The sequence below is a fragment of the Narcine bancroftii genome, chromosome 1 (assembly GCF_036971445.1).
Source record: "Narcine bancroftii isolate sNarBan1 chromosome 1, sNarBan1.hap1, whole genome shotgun sequence".
NCBI lineage: Eukaryota > Metazoa > Chordata > Chondrichthyes > Torpediniformes > Narcinidae > Narcine > Narcine bancroftii.
Window position 1 is genome coordinate 87,122,394 of NC_091469.1, and position 22,845 is coordinate 87,145,238.

Here is a 22,845-nt window from a genome sequence, read left to right on the forward strand (position 1 = left end):
GTGGGTTTCCTCCGGGTGCTCTGATTTCCTCCCACCCTTCAAAATATATGGGGTTTGTAGGTTAATTGGAGAATTTGGGCAGCACAGACTGTGGGCCAGAAGGGCGAGTTTCCGTGCTGTATGTCTAAATTTAAAAGACACCTTATCACTTTTTTTGATATTACAACAATATTTATGGATAACATTATATAAAGAAAACAATGTAGAATGGAAGGTGACAAATGAATTGACTGATCCACATTGAGTCTTAGATTGTCCAAGGTCCCTTATCTTATCCAAGAGTTCCAAAATTGCCATGGGCTCACCTTCTGGCCATGAGTCTTACGTCTTATTGATCACTCCATATATGTGTCTAGATATCAGGCTTGACCACATTGTTCATTGCACATGTATAGTCTTGTTCATTGGCTAGACTCACACTCAATCTATTTGGGTTAGCTAAAGAATGAGGAACCTTTCGGGAATGATGAGATCATTAAAAAAAAGGTAATGTCCACAAATGATGAATGGAGGAAGATTTATCCCCTCAGAATCACCCAAAGTCATGATATTATGTTTTTGTGCTTGAGAAGCATAAAATCTATTGATGTTTGGTCAAATGAGCTATAGAATGGTGATAACTAAAAGGGCCATGGAGCAAGATCAGGGAAGTCCTTTTAACCCACAGTCCAGCATGACACAATGGGCCAAAAGACCTCCATTGGCACCTTAAATTTCAATGATTCATAATTATATGAAATAAGCCAAATGGTTGCTTCATGGAATGTTTCAGAACAGGACTGCAGGCCAGAAAAGTCAGTATTTTATGTTCCCCATCTTTCTCAAACCAAATGATAATCCTTATCATTTTTCTTCTCTCTAATGAGGCCTACTTTGGTCAGCCCATGGTTGCCGCTGCTGTTATTGTTCACCTGGCCACTGATGGAATTAACCTCATTGATCAAAAGCAAGAATCAATCACAGTCCAGTTGGTTGACACAAATGATCGGAAGCATGACCTGGGTAAGTCTTTTTTTTTAACGAAGTACAAATAGATCATACTATGAAAGGATGTCATTATCACCAACCCTGAAGGAAGTTCAAATGGATCAATTAGTGGAGTGGTCCAACTGTGGAGAATCAAATGGATATTCTTTGGGAATGCAACTCAGATAAGTGAATGGAGTGAAAGGAAATCCAAGGGAGGCCATCTCTCCACACACACAAACACACACACACACACACACACACACACTTTGATATCATATTTTCACCTTGAAAAGTTGGACAAGATTGGAGAGGTTGGAATGGGCCCCTTTGGGGATTGGTGAACAAGCGACTGTAAGAGCTAGGGCATTCAGCCCATTGAGTCTGCTTTACCATTTGAATCATGACTGGTATATTTGATAAATTTTTCTTTATGCCCCATTCTTCTGCCTTCTCCCCATAACCTGTGATGCCATTACCAATCAAGAACCTATCAATTTCCACTTTAATCTGCCCAAATGGCAGCCTGTGCATTGTGTTATAATGAGAGACCAGGTGGAACTGAAATTGTGAGGGAGGGGGAGAGGAACATAGTGAGAAAAATATGAGTGGAAGAGGATGGAACCAGGGAAGAAGAGGAATGAAAATGGGTAGTAGGTTTGGGGGGGGGGGGGGTAATGGCATTGGGTGGGAAAGGGGACAAAATGGGGGGGGGGGTGGGATTGGGAAGAATGGAAGTACATTGAAAAAAAGAGAGAGGGAATATGACCTAAAATTGGACGTCTATGTTTATACCATGGTCTGTAAACTGCCCAGGTGGAAAATGAGATGTTGAGTCTCATTCTGGCAGTGGGGAAGGCCCAGCATGGACAGGTGGGTGTGGGAATAGAAAGAGAACATTAAACATTACAGCATAATACAGGCACTTTGGCCCACCATGTTGTGTCCACCTATAACTACCTACCCCATCAAAAAAACTAAACTTCCCTACATCATAACCCTCTATTTTTCTTAGATGTGCCTATCTAAAAGTCTCTTAAATGCTCCTGTTGTTCCAGCCTCCACCACCACCCCAGGCAAGACATTCTATAACTCCCTGTTGTCTCCCCTAAACTTTCCTCCCTTCACTTTGTACAGATTTCCTCCAATGTTTGCTACTCGTGCCCTATGAAACAGGCACTGCTGTCTACTTTATCTATGCCTCTCATAATCTTGTAGAACTCTATCAAGCCACCTCTCATCCTTCTTCGCTTCAGGAGTTAAAATGCCAAGCAATCGGGAGCTCAGGATGGCCACTGTGGACAGAGTGTAGATGCTCTGTGAAAATGGTCCCTGAGCCTTGACCAGTAGGCTTATCAAGCAGATGGGTCGTACTGGTCCACGAAGTTGACAATGCTTTGTCTTCCACTGTGTTGGTTGACCTGCTGAGTTTCTCTAGCAGATTGTGTATTGCTTTATGAAGAACAAATGTTCCTTTAAACAACTGCTGGTATAAACTCAGTCCAATATTTAAGTCCCATCTTCTCTAACATTAAGTTGCAGTTTACACATTTCTTTTCACATTAAGCACAGAAGGAAAGTAAACAATTCTTAATTAGTAGCTCACAAATATGAATAGATAAGGTGACCACATGTTTGGAAACAATAGTTCTAATGCAATATAAATTATAAAATTACCCCCCTTTTCTCATTGCTTTCCTTGCACTATATTGTGGTTTTGAAGCTTTTCTTATTTTGTGATCTGCTCACAAACACTGACAATTGCTGGGACATCTGTTCAAGGTTTTCAAAGCTACCCAAAGGAAAACCGTACTCTCACTGCAGAAAAGGTTTTGCCTAATTAGTACACACCAAAAATAGCATGCAGTATGAGGTAAGGAACAGCAATCCAATAATGGGTAGATCTGATTATCTTGTGGAATACCAATGCATATTTTTTTGTTGTTGGTAAAGGTTTTGCTTTGGTAAAAGACCACCTAGAAAACTGAGTAAGCAATATTCTGGCTTTTAAAAGATTTCGATGAAAACATTTTCTCCATTTCATTATTGTTGGTTAAATGCATTTTCCATTAATGAAAATTTGCAGTTGCAAAGACTGAGACCTTGCTGATCTTTAATGACTGGTGTTTGTCTCCCACTTTTTGTTTTCTGCAGGAATGCATATTTTAAACTGCCGGAACAACCCTCTCGTTATCCCTGTCATTCATGACCTCAGCAAGCCATTCTACAGGACCACAGCCATCCTAATTACCTTCCATTCACTGTATGTTGCCATCTCTGGGGTGGCCCTGCGCTCCTTCCACAACTTTGACCCCATTACAATTAATAGCTGCCAAAGCAGTGAGATGTACAACCCAACAGAGCAGAGGTGAGCCTTAATACTACCTTTTAATTTGTGTTAATCAGTGGGTTCCTAGATAAGTTAACGATATTGACAGAATCTGCCACTTGCAATCAGTCCTTCAGGCTCTTTTTCCCAACTGTTCCTGCTAGACAAGCCTTTTCTCTTTCAAGAAAAAGACAAGACGACAAAGGTGTGCACCAGAAATGGATGGGAACAAACCCAAAAAGACCCAAATTCAATTAGCAGTCTGTGCTGAACTCACAGGCCCTGAGAGAATGGGTCATGACCTTTGAATGCACAGTTGAGTGTTAGGATGGAGAAAAAAATTGTGCAGCCTCTCTGGTACCTTGACGTCATTCGGTTCCTGCCCCTGGATAACTGTTTCTCCCATTCTAAACCTGGACACAGGCATCAGTGAAAGTCTGGTTCCCAGTCTAACAATAAAGCAGAGTAAAGGGCATGTCCATGTGCAATTGACTGTATAGAACTGCATGCTCTGTCTCGCTCTCTCTCTCTCTCACACACACACACACACACACACACACACACACACACACACACACACACACACACACACACACACACACACACACACACACACACACACCTTACAACCCAAAACATTGTGCCGACCTATCTGCATCTACTCCACAACAATCTAATTTTCCACTACCTTATACCCATTAGCCCTTCACTTTCCATTGAGCCAGGTTCAGCAGACATATTTCCCTACTTGTTAAGGAGGCTCACGTTAATGGCTGCCACCAGCAGGTGTCTTTTGCTCAGCAACTGCCCAGTTTTGAACTGGTCTGATGAGAGACCTAAGTCGAAGATGTTCCCCAATATCTCAACCCCCAATCCCAGGTCCTGATAACTCTCCAATGACCCTTGTTCAAAATTATGCTGGAACAGAGTCTGGTCAGCGCAGAAAAGCCAGGATGAAGCTCACCTGTGCTCTCCCCTGTCATGAACCTTAATTTTTCCCCTATGGACTTCTAAACAATGGACCTCAAGTATTCACAGCCCCTGGCATGATGAATAGCTGTTTTGGTGCTTGCTGGTATTCACGGTGTCCAGCCACAAGTGATTGGAGAAGGGGTAGAGCAAATTAGCAACAAAACGGCAAACCCATACTCTGCGTGCATTATATTTGAGAAAATATTTGCTACGTCTGTTGTGTGCTGTCGTAACTTTTGATACAAATTGCCATTTGGATGTCAGATGATAAGAAAAATACTATATAAAGCAGCTGGATGGAATGTGTACCTCAATGAGTTTTCCAATGAGATAGAATATCATCAAGAGCTGTAGAAAAGCAGATTGTGGACTCTGAGATTTATGCATAACACAGATGGGTGAAGTGAAGGCATGAAAGCTTTGGAATGAGAAAAGGTTAGCTTTTGTGAGCTGTGATCTGCTTTTATTTCCATCTCATTAGAACTGGTTACCTTATGTGCATGTTGTAATTCTTTGGCTTGGCTTCGCGGACGAAGATTTATGGAGGGGGTAAAAAGTCCACGTCAGCTGCAGGCTCGTTTGTGGCTGACAAGTCCGATGCGGGACAGGCAGACACGATTGCAGCGGTTGCAAGGGAAAATTGGTTGGTTGGGGTTGGGTGTTGGGCTTTTCCTCCTTTGCCTTTTGTCAGTGAGGTGGGCTCTGCGGTCTTCTTCAAAGGAGGTTGCTGCCCGCCAAACTGTGAGGCGCCAAGATGCACGGTTTGAGGCGTTATCAGCCCACTGGCGGTGGTCAATGTGGCAGGCACCAAGAGATTTCTTTAGGCAGTCCTTGTACCTTTTCTTTGGTGCACCTCTGTCACGGTGGCCAGTGGAGAGCTCGCCATATAACACGATCTTGGGAAGGCGATGGTCCTCCATTCTGGAGACGTGACCCACCCAGCGCAGCTGGATCTTCAGCAGCGTGGACTCGATGCTGTCGACCTCTGCCATCTCGAGTACTTCGACGTTAGGGATGAAAGCGCTCCAATGGATGTTGAGGATGGAGCGGAGACAACGCTGGTGGAAGCGTTCTAGGAGCCGTAGGTGGTGCCGGTAGAGGACCCATGATTTGGAGCCGAACAGGAGTGTGGGTATGACAACGGCTCTGTATACGCTTATCTTTGTGAGGTTTTTCAGTTGGTTGTTTTTCCAGACTCTTTTGTGTAGTCTTCCAAAGGCGCTATTTGCCTTGGCGAGTCTGTTGTCTATCTCATTGTCGATCCTTGCATCTGATGAAATGGTGCAGCCGAGATAGGTAAACTGGTTGACTGTTTTGAGTTTTGTGTGCCCGATGGAGATGTGGGGGGGCTGGTAGTCATGGTGGGGAGCTGGCTGATGGAGGACCTCAGTTTTCTTCAGGCTGACTTCCAGGCCAAACATTTTGGCAGTTTCCGCAAAGCAGGACGTCAAGCGCTGAAGAGCTGGCTCTGAATGGGCAACTAAAGCGGCATCATCTGCAAAGAGTAGTTCACGGACAAGTTTCTCTTGTGTCTTGGTGTGAGCTTGCAGGCGCCTCAGATTGCTAAATTAGATTGTAATTAGATTGTAATTAGATGCTAAAGAAAATCCATAATCTTTCAATTCAAGTGGAATTACTATGTTTGCCATTATTTGTAGCATTCAGATTATGAAAACTTGTAACTATTTTGTAATCAATGAATACAATAATTTCTTATGTTCCTGGGATGCTTTGGACAGAGCAAAACAATACAAAATACTTAATTTCAACCTTATTGGATATGAGTTGATGATGAATAGCCCAATGAAATATTTGACCAGACAACCAGCTTAACCAAAGAGAAAAGGAAGGGCTGCTGCTGCAGGGCCTAGAAGATGGGTTCAGTCTTGACACCAGGTGCTGTCTATGTGCATTTTCACCCTGTAATCATGCAGGTTTCCTTCTAGTTTTCCAGGTGCCACCCAAATCCCAAAGATGAGTGGGTTGGTGGGTTAATTTGTCACTGTAAGTTCACTCCAGTGTGTAGGTGAGTGGTTGAATCTAAGGAGAGCAGTTGAGAATACGAAGAGAATAAAAGAAAAATGGAATTCAGGTTGGATTAATATAAATGGGTGAGAGGGGTATGTCTGGGTGCAGGTTAATGGGATGAGGCAAACTAATCATTCAGCACAGACTAGATGGGCTGAAGGGGCTGCTTTTGTGCTGTAGCGTTCTATAATTCAGTGGGTGATTGGCGTTGTCATGGCTGTGGTGGGCTCGAGTTAGAGAATGCGATCTGAAGGTCCTGTTTCAGAGCTATATTTCTCCATGACTCTGCACTCATGGGAGAATTCACAGACAACAATGCTAAACAGGTCAACACTGGAGATGACCAGCAGATCAAAATTGGATGAACCTACATTGTGAGTGCCCTAGTGGAGAAGGACATCACAGAGTGATATGATCAAGGAAGGATTAAAAAGCAAGCTGAAGAATTTTAAAGCTAAGAATTTCAATTGAAAAGAAACGAATTCAGGAAGGCACTTCCAAATGGTGATTTATCTCAAATCCATAATGCCAACCAACTGCATTTAATTATGTTGCAATTGTGGCCACTGATATCAGAGTGGGTAATTTGAGAGGAGAGTTACAATAGAGAGAAAGTTGAAACAAAACTGTTTACAGACACGCTCAAACTTAAAAAAAACTCCACGTCACGCACTCCGATGATGTCACTGAGTCATGATGTCATGACGTTTGGCAGCCAGTTTGCTGGAGCTTGTAGTGCCGCTACATAGCCCTCCCCTCCTCCCCAAGAAATGGTTCAGAAATGTCCAGTACATTTGTCTTTGGCAGCCGGCCACGCCGTGGAACTGTTGGGTGTGGCACAGACCGTTCCAAGTCAATGTGTGCAGGTTTTAACCAGTCCACCATGAATGTTTGAGGTTGTCCCCCAATGTCTAAGATGCATGTTGTCCTAGAGCTTCAAAGCATTTTATGTGATCCTTCGTAAGGTGTTTGTAGGGGTAATCCACGTGTGCTCCTTCAGACAAAAATATACACACAATTTCTGAGTTTCTTGGGAATGAAGGAAGATTCTATGCCATGTATGGAAGCTGGTATGGGAGCTAGTTTTCCTACCTGCTCCCACAGCTTGACAGTGTCACTGACACCTGGTCTTCCCGTCAGACAGCACAAACACTCCAGGGACAACCAGAGGTGCTCCATAGACCAATTCTGCTGACGAAGAATTGAGGTCTTCTTTAGACGCTGTTCTGATGCCAAGTAGCACCCACGGACGTTCATCTGCCCAATCTGGTCCCTGTAAGCGGACCATAAGTGTTGTCTTCAGGTGCCTATGAAACCGCTCTACCATACTGTTGGACTGTGGATGATAGGCTGTGGTATGGTGGAGCTGCATTCCTAGGAGTCTAGATAAAGCATTCCAGAAGGCAGAGATAAACTGCAGACCTCTGTCCAAGGTGTCATGTGCGGGCAGATTGAAACGAGAGATCCAGGATGAAACAAAAGCTCTTTTGCACGAATCAGTTGAAGCGTTGACAATGGGAACTACCTCTGGCCACCTAGCAAACCTGTCGATGATGGTGAATAAATATCTGAATCCCCTGGGATTGGGCTGACGGTATCGATGTGTACATAGTCAAATCTGAGCTTTGGCGATTCGAATGTCTGGAGCAGAGTGTTTAGATGCCTTTGTACCTTTGACTTCTGGCAGTCCACGCTCATCCTCGCCCAGTGAGTGGCATTTTTCTTCAGGCTGTGCCAGATGAATTTATCAGATCCCTAATGGAGGGATGCGATAAGCTGCGAATGGCATAAAAAAACTTGGAGCCCCCACGAGCCAGGAACAATAGGGTGTGGTTGTCCTGTCAAGATATCATGAAGAGGCATATTGCCCTGAGATTTTAAAGTCAAGTCCTGGAGCTGCAGGTTTGTAATGGCCATCTTGTTGTGCCGCTGCCAGGGTGACATAGTCAACGCCATGGGAAAGTGCGCATACTTGTTGATAAATGGTGGATAGAGAGCATCAGCTACCACATTCCTTTTTCTGGAGATGTGCTCTATCCTCGTAGAGAACTCCGAAATGTAGGATAAGTGAAGCTGCTGATGGGCTGACCAAGGGTCAGAAGCTTTACTGAAAGCAAAAGTTAATTGTTTATGGTCTTTAAAGACTGTAAAATCTCTGCCCTCAAGGAAGTACCCAAAGTGCCTGACCACCAGGTAAAGCACTGACGTCTCCTTATCAAAGGTGCTGTGTTTGGTCTCTGTGTGACAAAGGTGTCGGCTGAAGAATACTAGTGGCTTCCATTGTTCATTCATGTATTGTTCCAGCAGTCCTCCTGCAGCCAAGTCAGATGCATGTCGATAAGGTGATTGGCATGTCCATCCACGGCTAACTCTGCAAGGATGTGCTTCTTTAGTCTCCCCATAGGCATTTGTGGTTGTCTCTGTGCAGCAAAGTTATTTTTTATTCTGAGACATCAGGTCAAAAAGGGGCTTCATGACATGTGCCGCAGCAGGAATGAAATGGTGGTAAACATAGAAACATAGAAACATAGAAGATAGGAGCAGGAGTAGGTCATTCGACCCTTTGAGCCTGCTCCGCCATTCAACGAGATCATGGCTGATCTTAAAGTTCAATACCCCGTCCCCGCCTTCTCTCCGTAACCTTTAATACCATTATACTGAAGAAATATATCTAATTCCCTCTTAAATATATTTAATGAACCTGCCTCTACTGCCCTCTGTGGCAATGAATTCCACAGATTCACCACCCTCTGGGTAAAGAAATTCCTCCTCATCTCGGTCCTAAATGGTTTGCCTATTATCCTCAAACCATGGCCCCGGGTTCTGGATTTTCCCATCATTGGAAACATCCCATCTGCATCCACTCTGTCCAGTCCTGCCAGAATTTTATATGTCTCTATGAGATCCCCTCTCAATCTTCTAAACTCCAGGGAGTACAATCCCAATTTGCGCAATCTTTCCTCACAAGTCATTCCTGCCATTCCAGGTATCAGCCTGGTGAATCGCCTCTGCACTCCCTCCATTGCAAGAACATCCTTCCTTAGATAAGGTGACCAAAACTGCACACAATACTCCAGGTGTGGTCTCACCAAGGCCCTGTACAGCTGCAGTAAGGTATCCTTGTTCCTATACTCAAACCCTCTTGATATGAAGGCCAACGTACCATTTGCTTTTTTAACCGCCTGCTGTACCTGCATGCTCGCCTTCAGAGACTGATGTACAAGTACCCCTAGGTCTCTCTGCACTTCCCCATCTCTTAATCTATTGCCATTCAAATCGTAATCTGCCCTCCGGTTTGTATTACCAAAGTGGATAACCTCACATTTATCCACATTGTAGTGTATTTGCCATGTATCTGCCCAGTACCTCAATTTATCCAAATCACACTGGAGCTTCCTGACCCCCTCTTCCGTGCACACAACCCCTCCTAGCTTAGTGTCATCTGTAAATTTGGAGATATTACATCCAATCCCCTCATCCAGATCATTAATGTAAATTGTGAACAGCTGGGGTCCCAGTACAGATCCCTGTGGCACCCCACTGGTTACCGCCTGCCACTCAGAAAATGAGCCATTTATCCCAACTCTCTGTCTTCTACCTGCCAGCCAGTTCTCAATCCACATCAATACTTTGCCCCCAATCCCATGAGCCTTGATTTTGGAAGCCAGTCGTTTATGCGGGACCTTATCGAAGGCCTTTTAGAAGTCCAGATACACCACATCCACTGGCTCTCCCCCATCTATTTTACCTGTCACCATCTCAAAGAATTCCAATAGATTTGTCAAGCACGATTTACCTTTTGTAAATCCATGTTGACTCCATCCGATCCCTTCTCTGCTAGTCATATGCTCCGCTATTACATCCTTAATAATGGATTCCATCATTTTGCCCACTACTGATGTAAGGCTCACCGGCCGATAATTCCCCGCTTTTTCTCTACCCCCCTTTTTAAATAGTGGGGTAACATTAGCTACCCTCCAATCCATGGGTACTGATCCTGAGTCTATCGAGTTCTGGAAAATAATTCTTAAAGCATCTGCTATCTGAATGGCCACTTCCTTGAGTACCCTAGGATGTAGATTATCAGGCCCTTGGGATTTATCTGCCTTCAATTCCATCAATTTCCCCAAGACTATGTCTTTAGAGATATTGATTTCTTTCAGTTCCTCCTTTGCATTAGTCTCTATGTTTCCCAACATCCTTGGGAGGTTATTTGTATCCTCTCTTGTAAAAACAGAACTAAAGTAAGAATTTAATTGGTCTGCCATTTCCTTATTCCCCATTATATATTCCCCTGATTCTGACTGCAAAGGACCTACTCTGGATTTCACTGATGGTAAAAATTTACCATCCAAAGGAACTCTTCGAGATGGCTTCGGGAATCTCGCAATGGCCTTCACTTTACTGGGTAACAGAACCACACCCTATTGTTCCTGCCTCGTGGAGGCTCCATGTTTTTGACACCATCCACAGATTATCACATCCATCAGGTCAATGGTCTGCCTAGTATCTGATAAATTCATCTGGCACAGCCAGATGTCATCTAAATAGATGAAAATGAAGTCCATGCCATGACCCACTGCATCTATCAGGTGCTGAAAAGATGGCCAAATCTATTTTTGAGAAAATTCTGGCCCCATAAATATTTGCTGTAAAGTCCTATATTTGAGGTACAGGATAGCAGTCTGCTGTTGTTGCGTCATCTGTAGTCACTGCAGGGTCTCCAGCCTTCCATGGCTTTGGGCACCATATGCAATGGTGATGCCCATGGGCTCTCTGACCTGCGTATAATGCCTAACTCCTCCATTTTAGATGATTCCTGCATCACAAGGTGCAACTTTTCAGTCGACTGGCTCTGGAAATATTAAGGTAGTCCCTGGGTAAAAAAGTGGTGGCTTACACCATATTTCATGGTAGCAGTGGAAAACTGGGGAGTGAAAATGCCAGCAAAGTCTTTGAGAATTCTGGCAAATTCATTCTTCATACATTCGGGGCAGGTAACTTAATCTCCGAGGCGGAAAGTTTGGAAAGTCGTACTGGCGTTCTTTCATATCCACCAGTAGGGATTGGGCATGGAGGAAGTCTGCTCCAAGCAACAGCTAGGACACAGCAGCAAGAGTGAACCTCCAAGTAAACTTGCTGCCGTTGAATTTCATAGCCACGGTTCTTATCCCATATGTGCGGATAGTGCTGTTATTTACAGCCGTGAGGCTCCTCTGCTCCTCTGATACGAGTGATGAACCCTGAAGGAGGAAGGACGCTAACCTCCAAACCAGTGTCCATGAGGAATTTTCACCCTGAGAACTCATCCCAGACATAAAGCAGACTGTTTTGGTGGCCTTATCAATGGCTGGCCTGGACATTTCCCGAAAAACCACAAGGAGCACTGCATTTGTGGGTACCAGCACCCCAATGTTGCTGATAGAAGCACCAGCTGCTGGTTTCTAAGTCATGTCTGTCCAGTGGAGGCTGTTTTCTCACAATTGGGACTCGAAGGCTTGGTGCCTTGGTGGGTGGGGGGGGTGACACACCTTTATTTTGATTGGCTTCACACCCTGCGCCATAGCCACTGCTCAAGGGTCACTGAAATCCTCATTGGATAATATGAGGCGGATGTCTACTGGGAACTGTTCTAGCTGTGCAAAGAGCAAACACAGCTTGTGGCCATCCACCAGTGCCAACATGTCACTCATAAGTTCTGAAAGGGCATCTCCTAGGCTGTCGATATGGAGGAACCATACAGCTCACTCATGCCAGGATTACCTGTAACTATGCAGGAGGAGTGCTTTCAGTGCCTCATACCTGCTGTGCAGTGGAGGTTACCAAAGGAAATCCACAACATGGCCTGCTGTGTCCTGGTCCAAGGCACTCATCACATGGTAGTACTTGATGGCATCCACCTCTATTTTCCCAGTGTTAAATTGTGCCTCTGCCTATCTGAACTAGACTTTGGGTTGCAACGTCCAGAAGACAGGGAGTTTTAGGGATACTGCTGCGCTGTCCATCAATGGTCCAAAATTTTGTTTTTGGCCCATCGGGATCACCAATTATAGCCACTAGTGTTGCAGTGGGTAATTCGAAAGGAGAGAGTAATGAGTCGCAGTCGAGAGGAAGTTCAAACGAAACTGTCTATTTTACGGACACACACCTTTTACAAAACCCCACGACACATGCACTAATGATGTCACCCCGTCGTGATGACATGACGTCCAGCAGCTGGTTTGCTGGAACTTGTAGTGCTGCTACATAATGTTCCCTTTGGACAGTGGTTGAGAGTACATGAGTAGACTCAGTTCACACTTGAACACTGGATGGACACTATTTTACTTCTCTATCTCTGTAAGGGGTGCTGGGTAATTTCTGTTGATGCATCTTTGTCTGCCATGGTAGATTAAAGGAAGTTTCAGGTAAGATCACATTTTCTGTTTTATTACATGATAATAAAATAATCTTGAATCTTGAATGATTTGATTCTATGTTTCAGGGGCCAATAGGGTCTCAGGCATAACCAAATTATGGCATTTGCAAAGACTTTGTTTTTTATTCTGGTAAGGACAGTAATAATTTCCATTCCATATCACTACTTGTAAACAGGATGCAAAAATCAGGATTGCCGAACACCCCACCCGATTCCTCCCCAAAGTGGTTAGTCACACCCAGATCTCATTGATGAATAATGATCCCTTTGGCAAGTTGTAATGCATAGGAGGAAAATGTTGAATGACTTTTCCACCTTTCAGGATTAGGTAATAGTCTTAATTTGTCAGTGAGGTGGGCTCACTGACAAAAGGCAAAGGAGGAAAAACCCAACACCCAACCCCAACCAACCAATTTTCCCCTGCAACCGCTGCAACCGTGTCTGCCTGTCCCGCATCGGACTTGTCAGCCACAAACGAGCCTGCAGCTGACGTGGACATTTACCCCCTCCATAAATCTTCGTCCGCGAAGCCAAGCCAAAGAAGAGAAGAAAGAAAGAATAGTCTTAATAAACTGACTTATCTTTTCCTGCCCCTTTGTTTACATCTATTCATAAAGTTTAGTATTTTCAAAAAGCAGAGGGAAACAAAATTTCTAAGAAACAATATTTTGTTTTCATTTCATTTCCGACACATTGTGTGAGTTCAACTGACCTAAAAATAATTTGCCACGTATTTTAATTTGTACTCAGCATCTGTTACCTCTCGAGTCAGTGTCCAACAATAATCAGCCCTGATACCACTTTTCCATGGTTACAATGTCCTGGTGAAGCCTTACACCATGTGCATCACTGATTGCCCCAAGATTTAGCAAGGAAGAAGTCCAAGAGCGAATTTTCAATGACATGTTGCACTTTGTGGTTTTGCTGCTTGAAGTAGACAGAATATGACAGGAAATCACAAAAATAGGCTACATCTAAAAAACAATTGGACATTTTAAGGTGATTTTTGTGATCAGTAGCCCAAAATCAATAAAACCCACCCAAAAGTGTTCAGGAAGAAAAATCTTCGTTGCCCATTGTTGAGAACAATTTTCTAAATATTTAACAATTCTGGAATTTTCAGATTGTTCACGACTCCATGTTGACATGTTGTGTAATGAAAATTGGAAAAGTTAAGACTGAAGAACAGTGCCAAAGATTTCTATGAAACCCACATTATTTTTTTTCACAAAGTCTCAATTACTGAATAGTAATTGGACCAACTGTGTCGCACTGCAAAATGAAGAATGAGAAAATGACTCCACGTAGTTGAGTCAAAGTAATTTTACTCAAACTGTCATGCGCAGCTTTTTAAAAACCCCGCACGTTCCAAATGACATCATCGCATTGTGACGTCATGACATCACTCAGAACCTCATGAGCCAGTTTGATTAAGCCTCTGGTGAGCCGCTACATGGCCCCTACCCCAGAACCGGCAATAGGAGGCTAAACCTCTGGTGCCATTACTGTCCTCTGCTCTTGGACGGTCATCCATGCCTTTGTATTTGGGGTCATGGCAAGGGCTGATCAAGGTCGAACTGAGAAGGCTTTAGTCGGTCAATCTTAAATGTTTCTGGATGCCCCCAAATGTCCAGTACACAAGTTGTATGATTGTTTCGAAGCACTCTGAAGGGGCCCTAATACAGCCTCTGTAAGGGTGGCCTGAGTGTACCTCTACGCACAAATATAAACTCTCAGTCCCAGAGTTCTTTTGGGATGAAGAGTGTCATCGTTTCATGTGGGAACTGGGGCTAATTTTCCAAGCCGCTCATGCAGTCTGCTAAGACTTCAGTTGGTGGCTCCTCCTGTCCATGTGTTGAGGGCACAAACTCCACAGGTACAATAAGCAGGGCTCCATAAACCAACTCTGCCAATGAGGACTTGAGATCCTCCTTGGGTGCTGTTCTTATTCTCAGGAGGATCCAGGGTAGCTTGTCCGCCCAAACAGGTCCCTAGAGATGGGCCATCAGTGCATCCTTCATGTGCTTATGGAACCGCTCCACCAGGCCATTTGACTGTCAGGTGGTGGAGCTGTATTCCAGCAGTCGCAACTGTGGCAGAATATAGATATGTTTTTGGGAGATAATTTGGGGCAGGGTTTAGTGTAGGTCGCATACAAACATTTTTAAACAGATCGTATTTAAAATACTGGAGCTCTGCTCATGCTAGACATTTTGGGGCCAACAGCCTTTACAAAAGCTACAGAGAATGCTCAAGAGACTTCACTAATGGATTGTTGTTTACAAAAAGGCAAGAGATGAAAGAACTTGTCGGAGCCACAGATTGTCTGAAACTGGAACAGAACAAGCTGGAAAGCTTGTGGAAAACCCTATTTGGAAGTCAGGTTGTGAGTGCTTGGTTCAGTCTGGTCAAAGCCCTTGTGTTCATGCAAGAGGAAAGGACTGGCTGTCTAATGTTTCACTTGAAATAAGAGAAACAAAAAGGAACTCTGTGGTTACCTGAAAGAAAAAGGTTATCATCTGGAGAACCCTGAGGGGGCAAGTTTCGTCAGCAAGTCACTGAAGTGGTTAAAGGAAGTAAATCAGTTGTGGGTGTCCTGGAAAAACAAATTTCTCTCTGAAAACTGTCAAGAACCTTCCTGAGTGGTAACCATTTACCTTTCAAGCACCAATGCCTGGTGAACTTTACAAATGTTAAATTCTGTGCACAATATAAGAATTGCCTGCAACCAATGAACTTGGAGGAATGAGAAGTGAGACTGGACTGTGAATCAAAGAACTATTCTAAACTTACACACACATTACATACACGTGTGCTTAGAATTAGAAGGGGGTTAAGTTAGGTTAGTTAAGTCAATAGTGATAAGTTAAAGTGATTCTGTTTTCATGTTTAAATATAATTAAAAGCAACTTTTGTTTAAGTAACCATTTGTTTTGGTGAATATCTGTTGCTGCTGGGTTTTGGGGTCCTCTGGGCTCGCAACACAACAAAATGCCCCAGAGCGTTGAGGTAAACTGTGGGTTTCTGTCAGAGGTGACATGTGTGGATAGGCCGAACTGAGATACCCAGGCAGAAATAAAATCTCTGGTGCATGAATCAATCGATGAGCCCATCATAGGAACCGCCTCCAGCCACCTAGTGAATCTGTCAATTACCGTTAACAAGTACCTAGATCCTCATGACACCAGAAGCAGGTTGACAATGTCAACATGCACGTGGTCGAATCTGCGCTGTGGTGGCTGCAAAGGCTGAAGCAACATCTTCACATGCCTTCGCACATTTTCAGATTGGCAGTTCATGCATGTCTTTGCTCAGTGCATGATCTGCTCTTTAAGTCCATGCCATGCAAACTTGGATATCAGGCAGACCATCACTCGAATTGAGGGGTGGAACAGTCTGTGAATGGCATTGAAAAGGCAATGTCTCCAAGCAGCAGGGATTATAGGACTAAGGTTGAGCTGTGGAAACGTCGCACAGGAGAGTGGTACCTTGTGGCTCAAAGGCTACATCCTTGAGTTGCAGGCTCATGACAGCAGTTCTATAAACCAGGAGTTTGTCATCCTGGTGCTGAGCTTTTGTGAGTGCCATGTAGTCTACACCCGGAGAGAGGGCACATACTGCTTGAATGGAGGAGCGGGGCAGGGCATCGCTGGCATTAACTGGCACTATCTCTGAAAATGGGCTTCCAGTACTCTCTGGGGATCACAGCTACTTCAATAAAATATACGAGGGGCCCGTGTGGCCTTTCAAACCTTGAGCCCTGAACTATAAAGCTTATTTTAAATTCTATACAAATGCACAAGTTCACAAGATATAGGAGCAGAAGTAGGCCCATTGGCGCATTGAATCTGCTCCTCCATTCTATCATGTGTTAATCCATCCTCCTACTCAGCCCCACTCCCCAGCCGTCTCCTCGTAACACGAAGCTCTGACTAATCAAATACCTGTTAATCTCTCCCTTAAATACACTCAACGACCTCGCTTCTACAACTGCCCATGGCAACAAGTTCCACAGACACCCACCCCTCTGGCTAACTAAATATTTCCGCATCTGTTTTAAATTGATGCCCTAATATCCTGAAGATGCACCCTCTTACCCTAGACTCTCCTACCATGGGAAACAACCTTTCCGCAGCCCCCCTCATACTTTTGTACTACAATGAGTACAGTCCAAGAGCTGACAAATGTTCCTCGTATGCGAACCCTTTCGTTCTTGATATCATTCTAGTAAATCTTCTCTGAATCCTCTCCAACGCCAGAACATCTTTTCTCAAATAAGTCACCCAAAACAAAACACAGTACTTCAAGTGTGCACGGGAACAATCCATATTGTCCAATTGCTTCATGCAAACCTCCTCCACTCACTTTTAATTTAACTCCATCAGAATAAAATTTGCCATTATGTGTTTTTCAAATTTCCAGATGAATACATCCTATTTGCCTTAGTTACTGTTGCACAAGTGAGGGCTACATTTTACTCATTATCACTAAGTACTTCCTCCTGAGTTCCCTGTGGGTTCATTGATGATGGCTCCCAAATTGTAAAGGGTTTTTTTTTCAATGCTTGTTCCTTTCTAAACGTTTTTTTTTATTATTGGTGATACAGCATGGTAACAGGGCCTTCTGGTCCATGAGCCCACGTCACTTAATTACTAACCCTTGCGTCTTTGAGAAGTGGACAGAAAGTGAGCACCTGCAGGAAATTCATGTGGACATGGGGAGATTGTACAAACCCCCTCCCAGATCGCAGAAGATTTGCACCTGGGTCGCTGGTGCTGTAATAATGTTGCTCTAACTGCTACAATAACTGTGTCACCCATTAAATCACAATAATAATCTCAGGTCTCCATCAGCCTAGCCCACAGCCTTCTTTAGATCAAAAAGCTTTAGTCTACTCAGTCTTGTATGTCGTGTGTAAGCTCTTAGTTTTGTTTCATTTGGAGTTTAAGAGGGTGACTGACGGAAGAATGGATAGTGGAAGTGGAATATTGGCTGTGGAGTAAACATGTCGGGAGTTATTTCTCCATCTACTTTGGTTGCTCAAACTATCACCAACAAGATTTTATCGTCAGTATTTTCAATGAAGTTACATATAAGGCTGCTGTGGAAACCAGAATACAGTCAAGTTGCAGGTTTCAATAGCATACTTACTCATTGCCACCTGTCAGTGAGCAGAATATCTTTATCTCCCCCACATGGTGAAACCATCTAGCAAAATACAAAACAATTTGGCAAGGTGTGACAGAAATGTGCATTTTCTTTATGGTCTCCAAGTGCTGTCAGGGTGAGATTGCACTGAGTCTTTTTTGGAATGTTCTGCTCCAGGACGATTAATACCACTAATAAAATTGCATTTTTACTGCAATAAAATAGCCCAAGTGTTGTCTCACAAAAGAGATTAAAATAAATAAAATTTACCTTTTAAGGCTTAGTGGTAATACTGAGAAGACAATCCAAATAACGAATACCAGGAAATTGTTAGGAGATGAGAGGGATGGAAATTATTTTTTATCTTATTCCAATGAACTGTAATCCAAGAGGGTTGTGTCAAAGTTCAATTCAACATGCATATTTCTGAGCCTGCATCTTGTTAGAAGTATGCTTGTCAAACAAAAGCAGTTCTATTTTCATATAATTGCAATTAATTATATTAACATTAAAATAGATAGTGACACTGTTAGGGTCTTTTGGCAAATACTATCAATCATATGCTATTCTAGCCTTAAAAAAGGCATGTGTTCATTTTACTGTTGCAATAATTCAATTACACATGGGATGCATGGTGCAGTAGAATACAAGGATATCAATGTGTTGATGTCAGGAAAATATCAGAAACTGCCTTATGATTTGAAGCTTGATTACATTGCTGAGTTTCAGTCAAATCCAACTCCGTCGATGGAATTTATGTTCCCATTCAATTGTCCCAATTGCAACAAATACGATTTAGTGTGTGATTGACCTATTAATTCCAAGGAACACTAAGTTACTCAGGCATATGGGTGTCTATACATTATTATTCAGGGCTTCTGGTGTAAAACTCCTCAACAAGTTTTAATCGCGTTCATGAAATCTCCGAAATCACTTGCCGATTCCAAACATCTTTACTTCTAGATAAAGAATGAAGCAGGCACAGCACTTGAAGCATCAGTCCATTGAAAGAAAAGGTTTAAGTTTAAACATTTTATTAAAACTTTCTTTTACAAATTCTGCCCTAAACAAATGAAATAAAAATCAGAAAATGTTGGAAATACTCATCAAGGCAGGGAGCATCAACAGGAAGTGAATCAGTAACTATTTCAGGTCTCAATTCATCATCTGAACTGGTTAAGACTGAGCCACAGTTTTAACAGTTTCTCCCTCCATAGATTCTGCCCAACCTGGTGAGTGATTCCAGCACCTACTGTCTTTGTTTCAGATTTCCAGCATCTGAACAAATGGAAATTTGATTTTTTTTAAACATCATCCCAGAACAAAGTACCTCATAATTGATAAAGGCCTCAGGCTCAAAACTTCATTTATATTCCATACCTACTAGTGTATAGGATGATCATTGAAACTGAATAATGTTGGGTCGTCTTGTACACTGGGTCTAAGATCCAAACATTGACAGTGAATTCTCAACACCACTGCCATGTTCCCCTTCCCCCTCCATAACCTATACATTCCACCGGCTCTGACGCAAGTGTCTGGGTCAGTGCCTAGGTATACACTACCACCTTCCTCACATTGACAACCCAACTCACCTTCATGCACGTGTGCCAGTCATGCCCACTGTGCCCCTTCCTCATGCTGACAACCTGGCTCACCTCCACGCAAATGTTGACAGCAAAAAGAATGCATGCGCATTCTGGGGCATTGCTAGTTCTGCAGGGAAAACCTCTCACTCCCCCTTCCCCCCGGTCCATCTGCCCAGTTCGACAGCCGTCAACTCTCTACAGCCTTTAAATGGCCCTGTTACAGGAGACGATGGTGGTTTATTTTAAAAGTGCAAATAAAATTGAAACCTCTTCATGGTAATTTGGTAGTAAAATATTGTGATTTGCTTTTAACAGTATTCACTGGTCAGCAGTGTCCAGATTTTTGAGGGGGGGCGGGATCATCTTATACAAAGGGTATTGCTCAAAACCTAAATTTTAGGAGGAAATTCTGGGGGTTGTCCTAAATAGAATCGTCCTATACATTGACATATACAGTATCTTTTTCACCTATGGATGCTGTGAGACCTGTAAAGTTCCCCAGCATTTTTGTGTTTTTACTGCAGACATTCATGTTTAACTAACATTCAAGAAGTTTGCTTTCTTTGCATTTTCTAATTGTTAATACTTGTAATGTTAGTGGAACAGTGGCACAGTTAGGAGAGCTGTTGCCTCATAGGTGCAGCTACGCAGGCCCAATGCTGACCTCAATGCATGGAATGTACACATTCTCTCTCTCTCTCTCTTTCTCTGTGGGATTCCTCCGAGGGCTGTGGATTCTTCCACATCCCAAAGATGTGTGGGTTGGAATGTTAATTGGCCACAGTAGCTGAGTGTAGAATGTATGTGGACATGATGGGAATGTGGGGAAAATTAAGTGGGTGTGGTAAACCACCATTACACTGTAATTGGCTGCTATCGATTAGACATGGCTACCGAGACCGATCTTACCCATAGCCCCTTGCAGGCTACCCCTTTCCTCTTGCTCTGATTAGCCAAGGAGGGGGATGGTTGTTTGATAGTGCTCCAGTCTTTAGCTATTAAAAGCCTGATTGTTTCACTACTCAGCCTTTTGTGAATTATTGATATTACATCATTGGGATTAGTATAAATGGGTACTTGAAAGTTACTGAGGACTCTGGGCTGAAGGCCGAATTCTGTGCTGGGTTCTGGATTGCGCAATTGCTTGCAAGATTCAAACACCTTACTGCTGTTAAGCATTCCTAACCCTCTATATGTGCTTCACTGAGGCATAAACATTATCTTCCTGGCTGACACTACCATATGATTTTAGAACCTTCTTAGCTGTCTGACTTAATGCCCACTAGTAATTCTCTCAACTCAGAAAATCTCAAAGTACAACAGCTTTGGTTCTTGAGCAATGATTCCAGACATGGCCCTGCTGGAACAGGATCATCGTTTGTAAGTCTACGAATCACCACAGTTTTTGTTTGGTTTGTGGTTCATTCTCATTATTTATAAACTTCTTCTATTTACTGCAGAGTTATACTCATTTCTGGAAATCCTCTTGGCTCTGAGCTGATTTAATGTTGTTCTGTGCACAACAGAATACAATGCCTGGCCTTCTGATTTTACATAATTATAATGATTTTGTTGATCATTATGAAACAAGTTTATTTCATCATTTGGTTCTGGACATTCTTTTCATTATTATCATGAATACAGTGTTTGTAAGATAAGGGCGTTCTCAGATTTTATTGTAGGATGCATTTCACAAGTATAGTAAAATCCCCTGGTATCCAGCACCCATGGGGATTGGTAGATTTTGGATCAGTGTTTCTGGTTCCTTGAGATTGCATGTTGCAATGGTGAACTAATGGCAAGGTGTGCCAATTTTAACCTGTATTTTTCACCTATTTATTTTCCGTGTGTTTTTTTTGCTGGTTATTGAGGCTGCCATTTGCTTTAATTCTGGACAATAGTTTTTATAGATCTTATAGTGTGATTGGATATGATTATATTGTGAATACTTTTCCCAATTGTCTTCTTTTGATCCTTGCAAATTCATAAAGGTACTCAGAATCAAAATCACAATCATTTATTCCAAATTTTTTCAGAGATTCTTAGGATTAAAGTGGAACCTTGCCCCTTTTTTGCTTTGTTTGGTTATTCTCAAAGGGAAAATATTTCTACAAACTTAATTCAAAAAGAACTGCAGCCTTTACTTCATTGATAGCTAGACAAGCAATTTTGAAGAAGTTTACCACCACCTTATATGCAATGTATATAGGATATTATGTCTTGCTTGAGCTTGGAGAAAATTTGATATTACATTAAAGAATTCATGATTGAATTTGACAAGATATGGGGCCCATTTATGGACTATTATCATAAATTGAATACATAGGCCTGGGTGCTCGGGGTTTTCTTGTCCATTTTCCGGGAGCCAAAACTTGATTTCTTACATATTATTCGCTGATGACCATGTTTAGTGGGAGAGGTAGGATTAGAATGTGGGTGGGGATGGGGGTTCTTTTTGTACTCTTTCTTTTTCTTTCCTCCTTTTCCTTTTTTCTTCTTTTTTATTTATAAGTAGAAGAGATTCCACTAATTAGATAATTTACCAAGAATACACTGTAATACTAGAATATGAGGTGAAGTTTTCCGAAGGGAAATCCGAGCATTGAATACAAAACAATGTATAAACTGCAAATGATTCATATTCTATATCATATTGTATAAAGCTGTGGGGTTATTATGTAATATGTAATATTTTGCTCTTCCAAAACAATAAAAATATATTAAAAAGAAAAGAATCAGAATTAGAATTTATTCTCATGAATAAGTCACAAAATTCATTGTTTTGCAGAAGCATCACAAGGCAAACAATTATATAAACCAAAAATAAATAAATAAAAATGGTGCACAGTCAAAGGAAGGCAGGGTCTTGGGTTCACTGATTATTCAAGAATCTGATGGTAGCAGGGAAGAAGCTGACTTGTGGCACTGAGGGCTCATCTTTAGACTCCTTTACCTTTTGCCTGATGGTAGCCAAGTGAAGAAGGCATGACCTGGGTGGTGGAGGACTTTGAGGATAGAGGCTGCTTTTTTAAGGCACTGCCTCTTGTAGATGCCTGTAATATCACAGGCCGAGTTAACAACCCTCAGGATTTTTTTATTTTCTTGAGTGTTGGCATCTCCTTACCAGATAGTGATGCAATCAGCCAGAATGCTCTCCACAGTATAAGTTTTCAAGTGTCTTCAGTGACATACCGAATCTCCTCAAACACCTCAATAAGTATAGTCACTGACAAGCATTCTTCATGGTTGCATCATAATAAAGGCTCCAGGACAGATTCTTGGAGATGGTGACATCCAAGAATTTGAAGTTCTTGACCCTCACTACGACTGAGCCCTCTATGAGGACTGGATTGTGTTCGCCTGACTTCCTCCTGAAGTCCACAATCATTTCCTTG

The 22,845-nt window shown here is 42.7% G+C and overlaps 1 protein-coding gene across 4 annotated transcripts in view; it reads left to right on the forward strand.

Moving 5' to 3' along the window:
• The window catches only part of pappaa (pregnancy-associated plasma protein A, pappalysin 1a), a 374,601-nt gene that overhangs the window by 185,165 nt on the left and 166,591 nt on the right, over nt 1-22,845 (forward strand). For all 4 annotated transcript variants that reach the window (XM_069932344.1, XM_069932351.1, XM_069932360.1 and 1 more), the window contains exons 12-13: nt 867-1,002; nt 3,121-3,334. In XM_069932344.1, the coding sequence (XP_069788445.1) occupies nt 867-1,002; nt 3,121-3,334 (350 nt within the window). The remainder of the gene's footprint in view (nt 1-866; nt 1,003-3,120; nt 3,335-22,845) is intronic.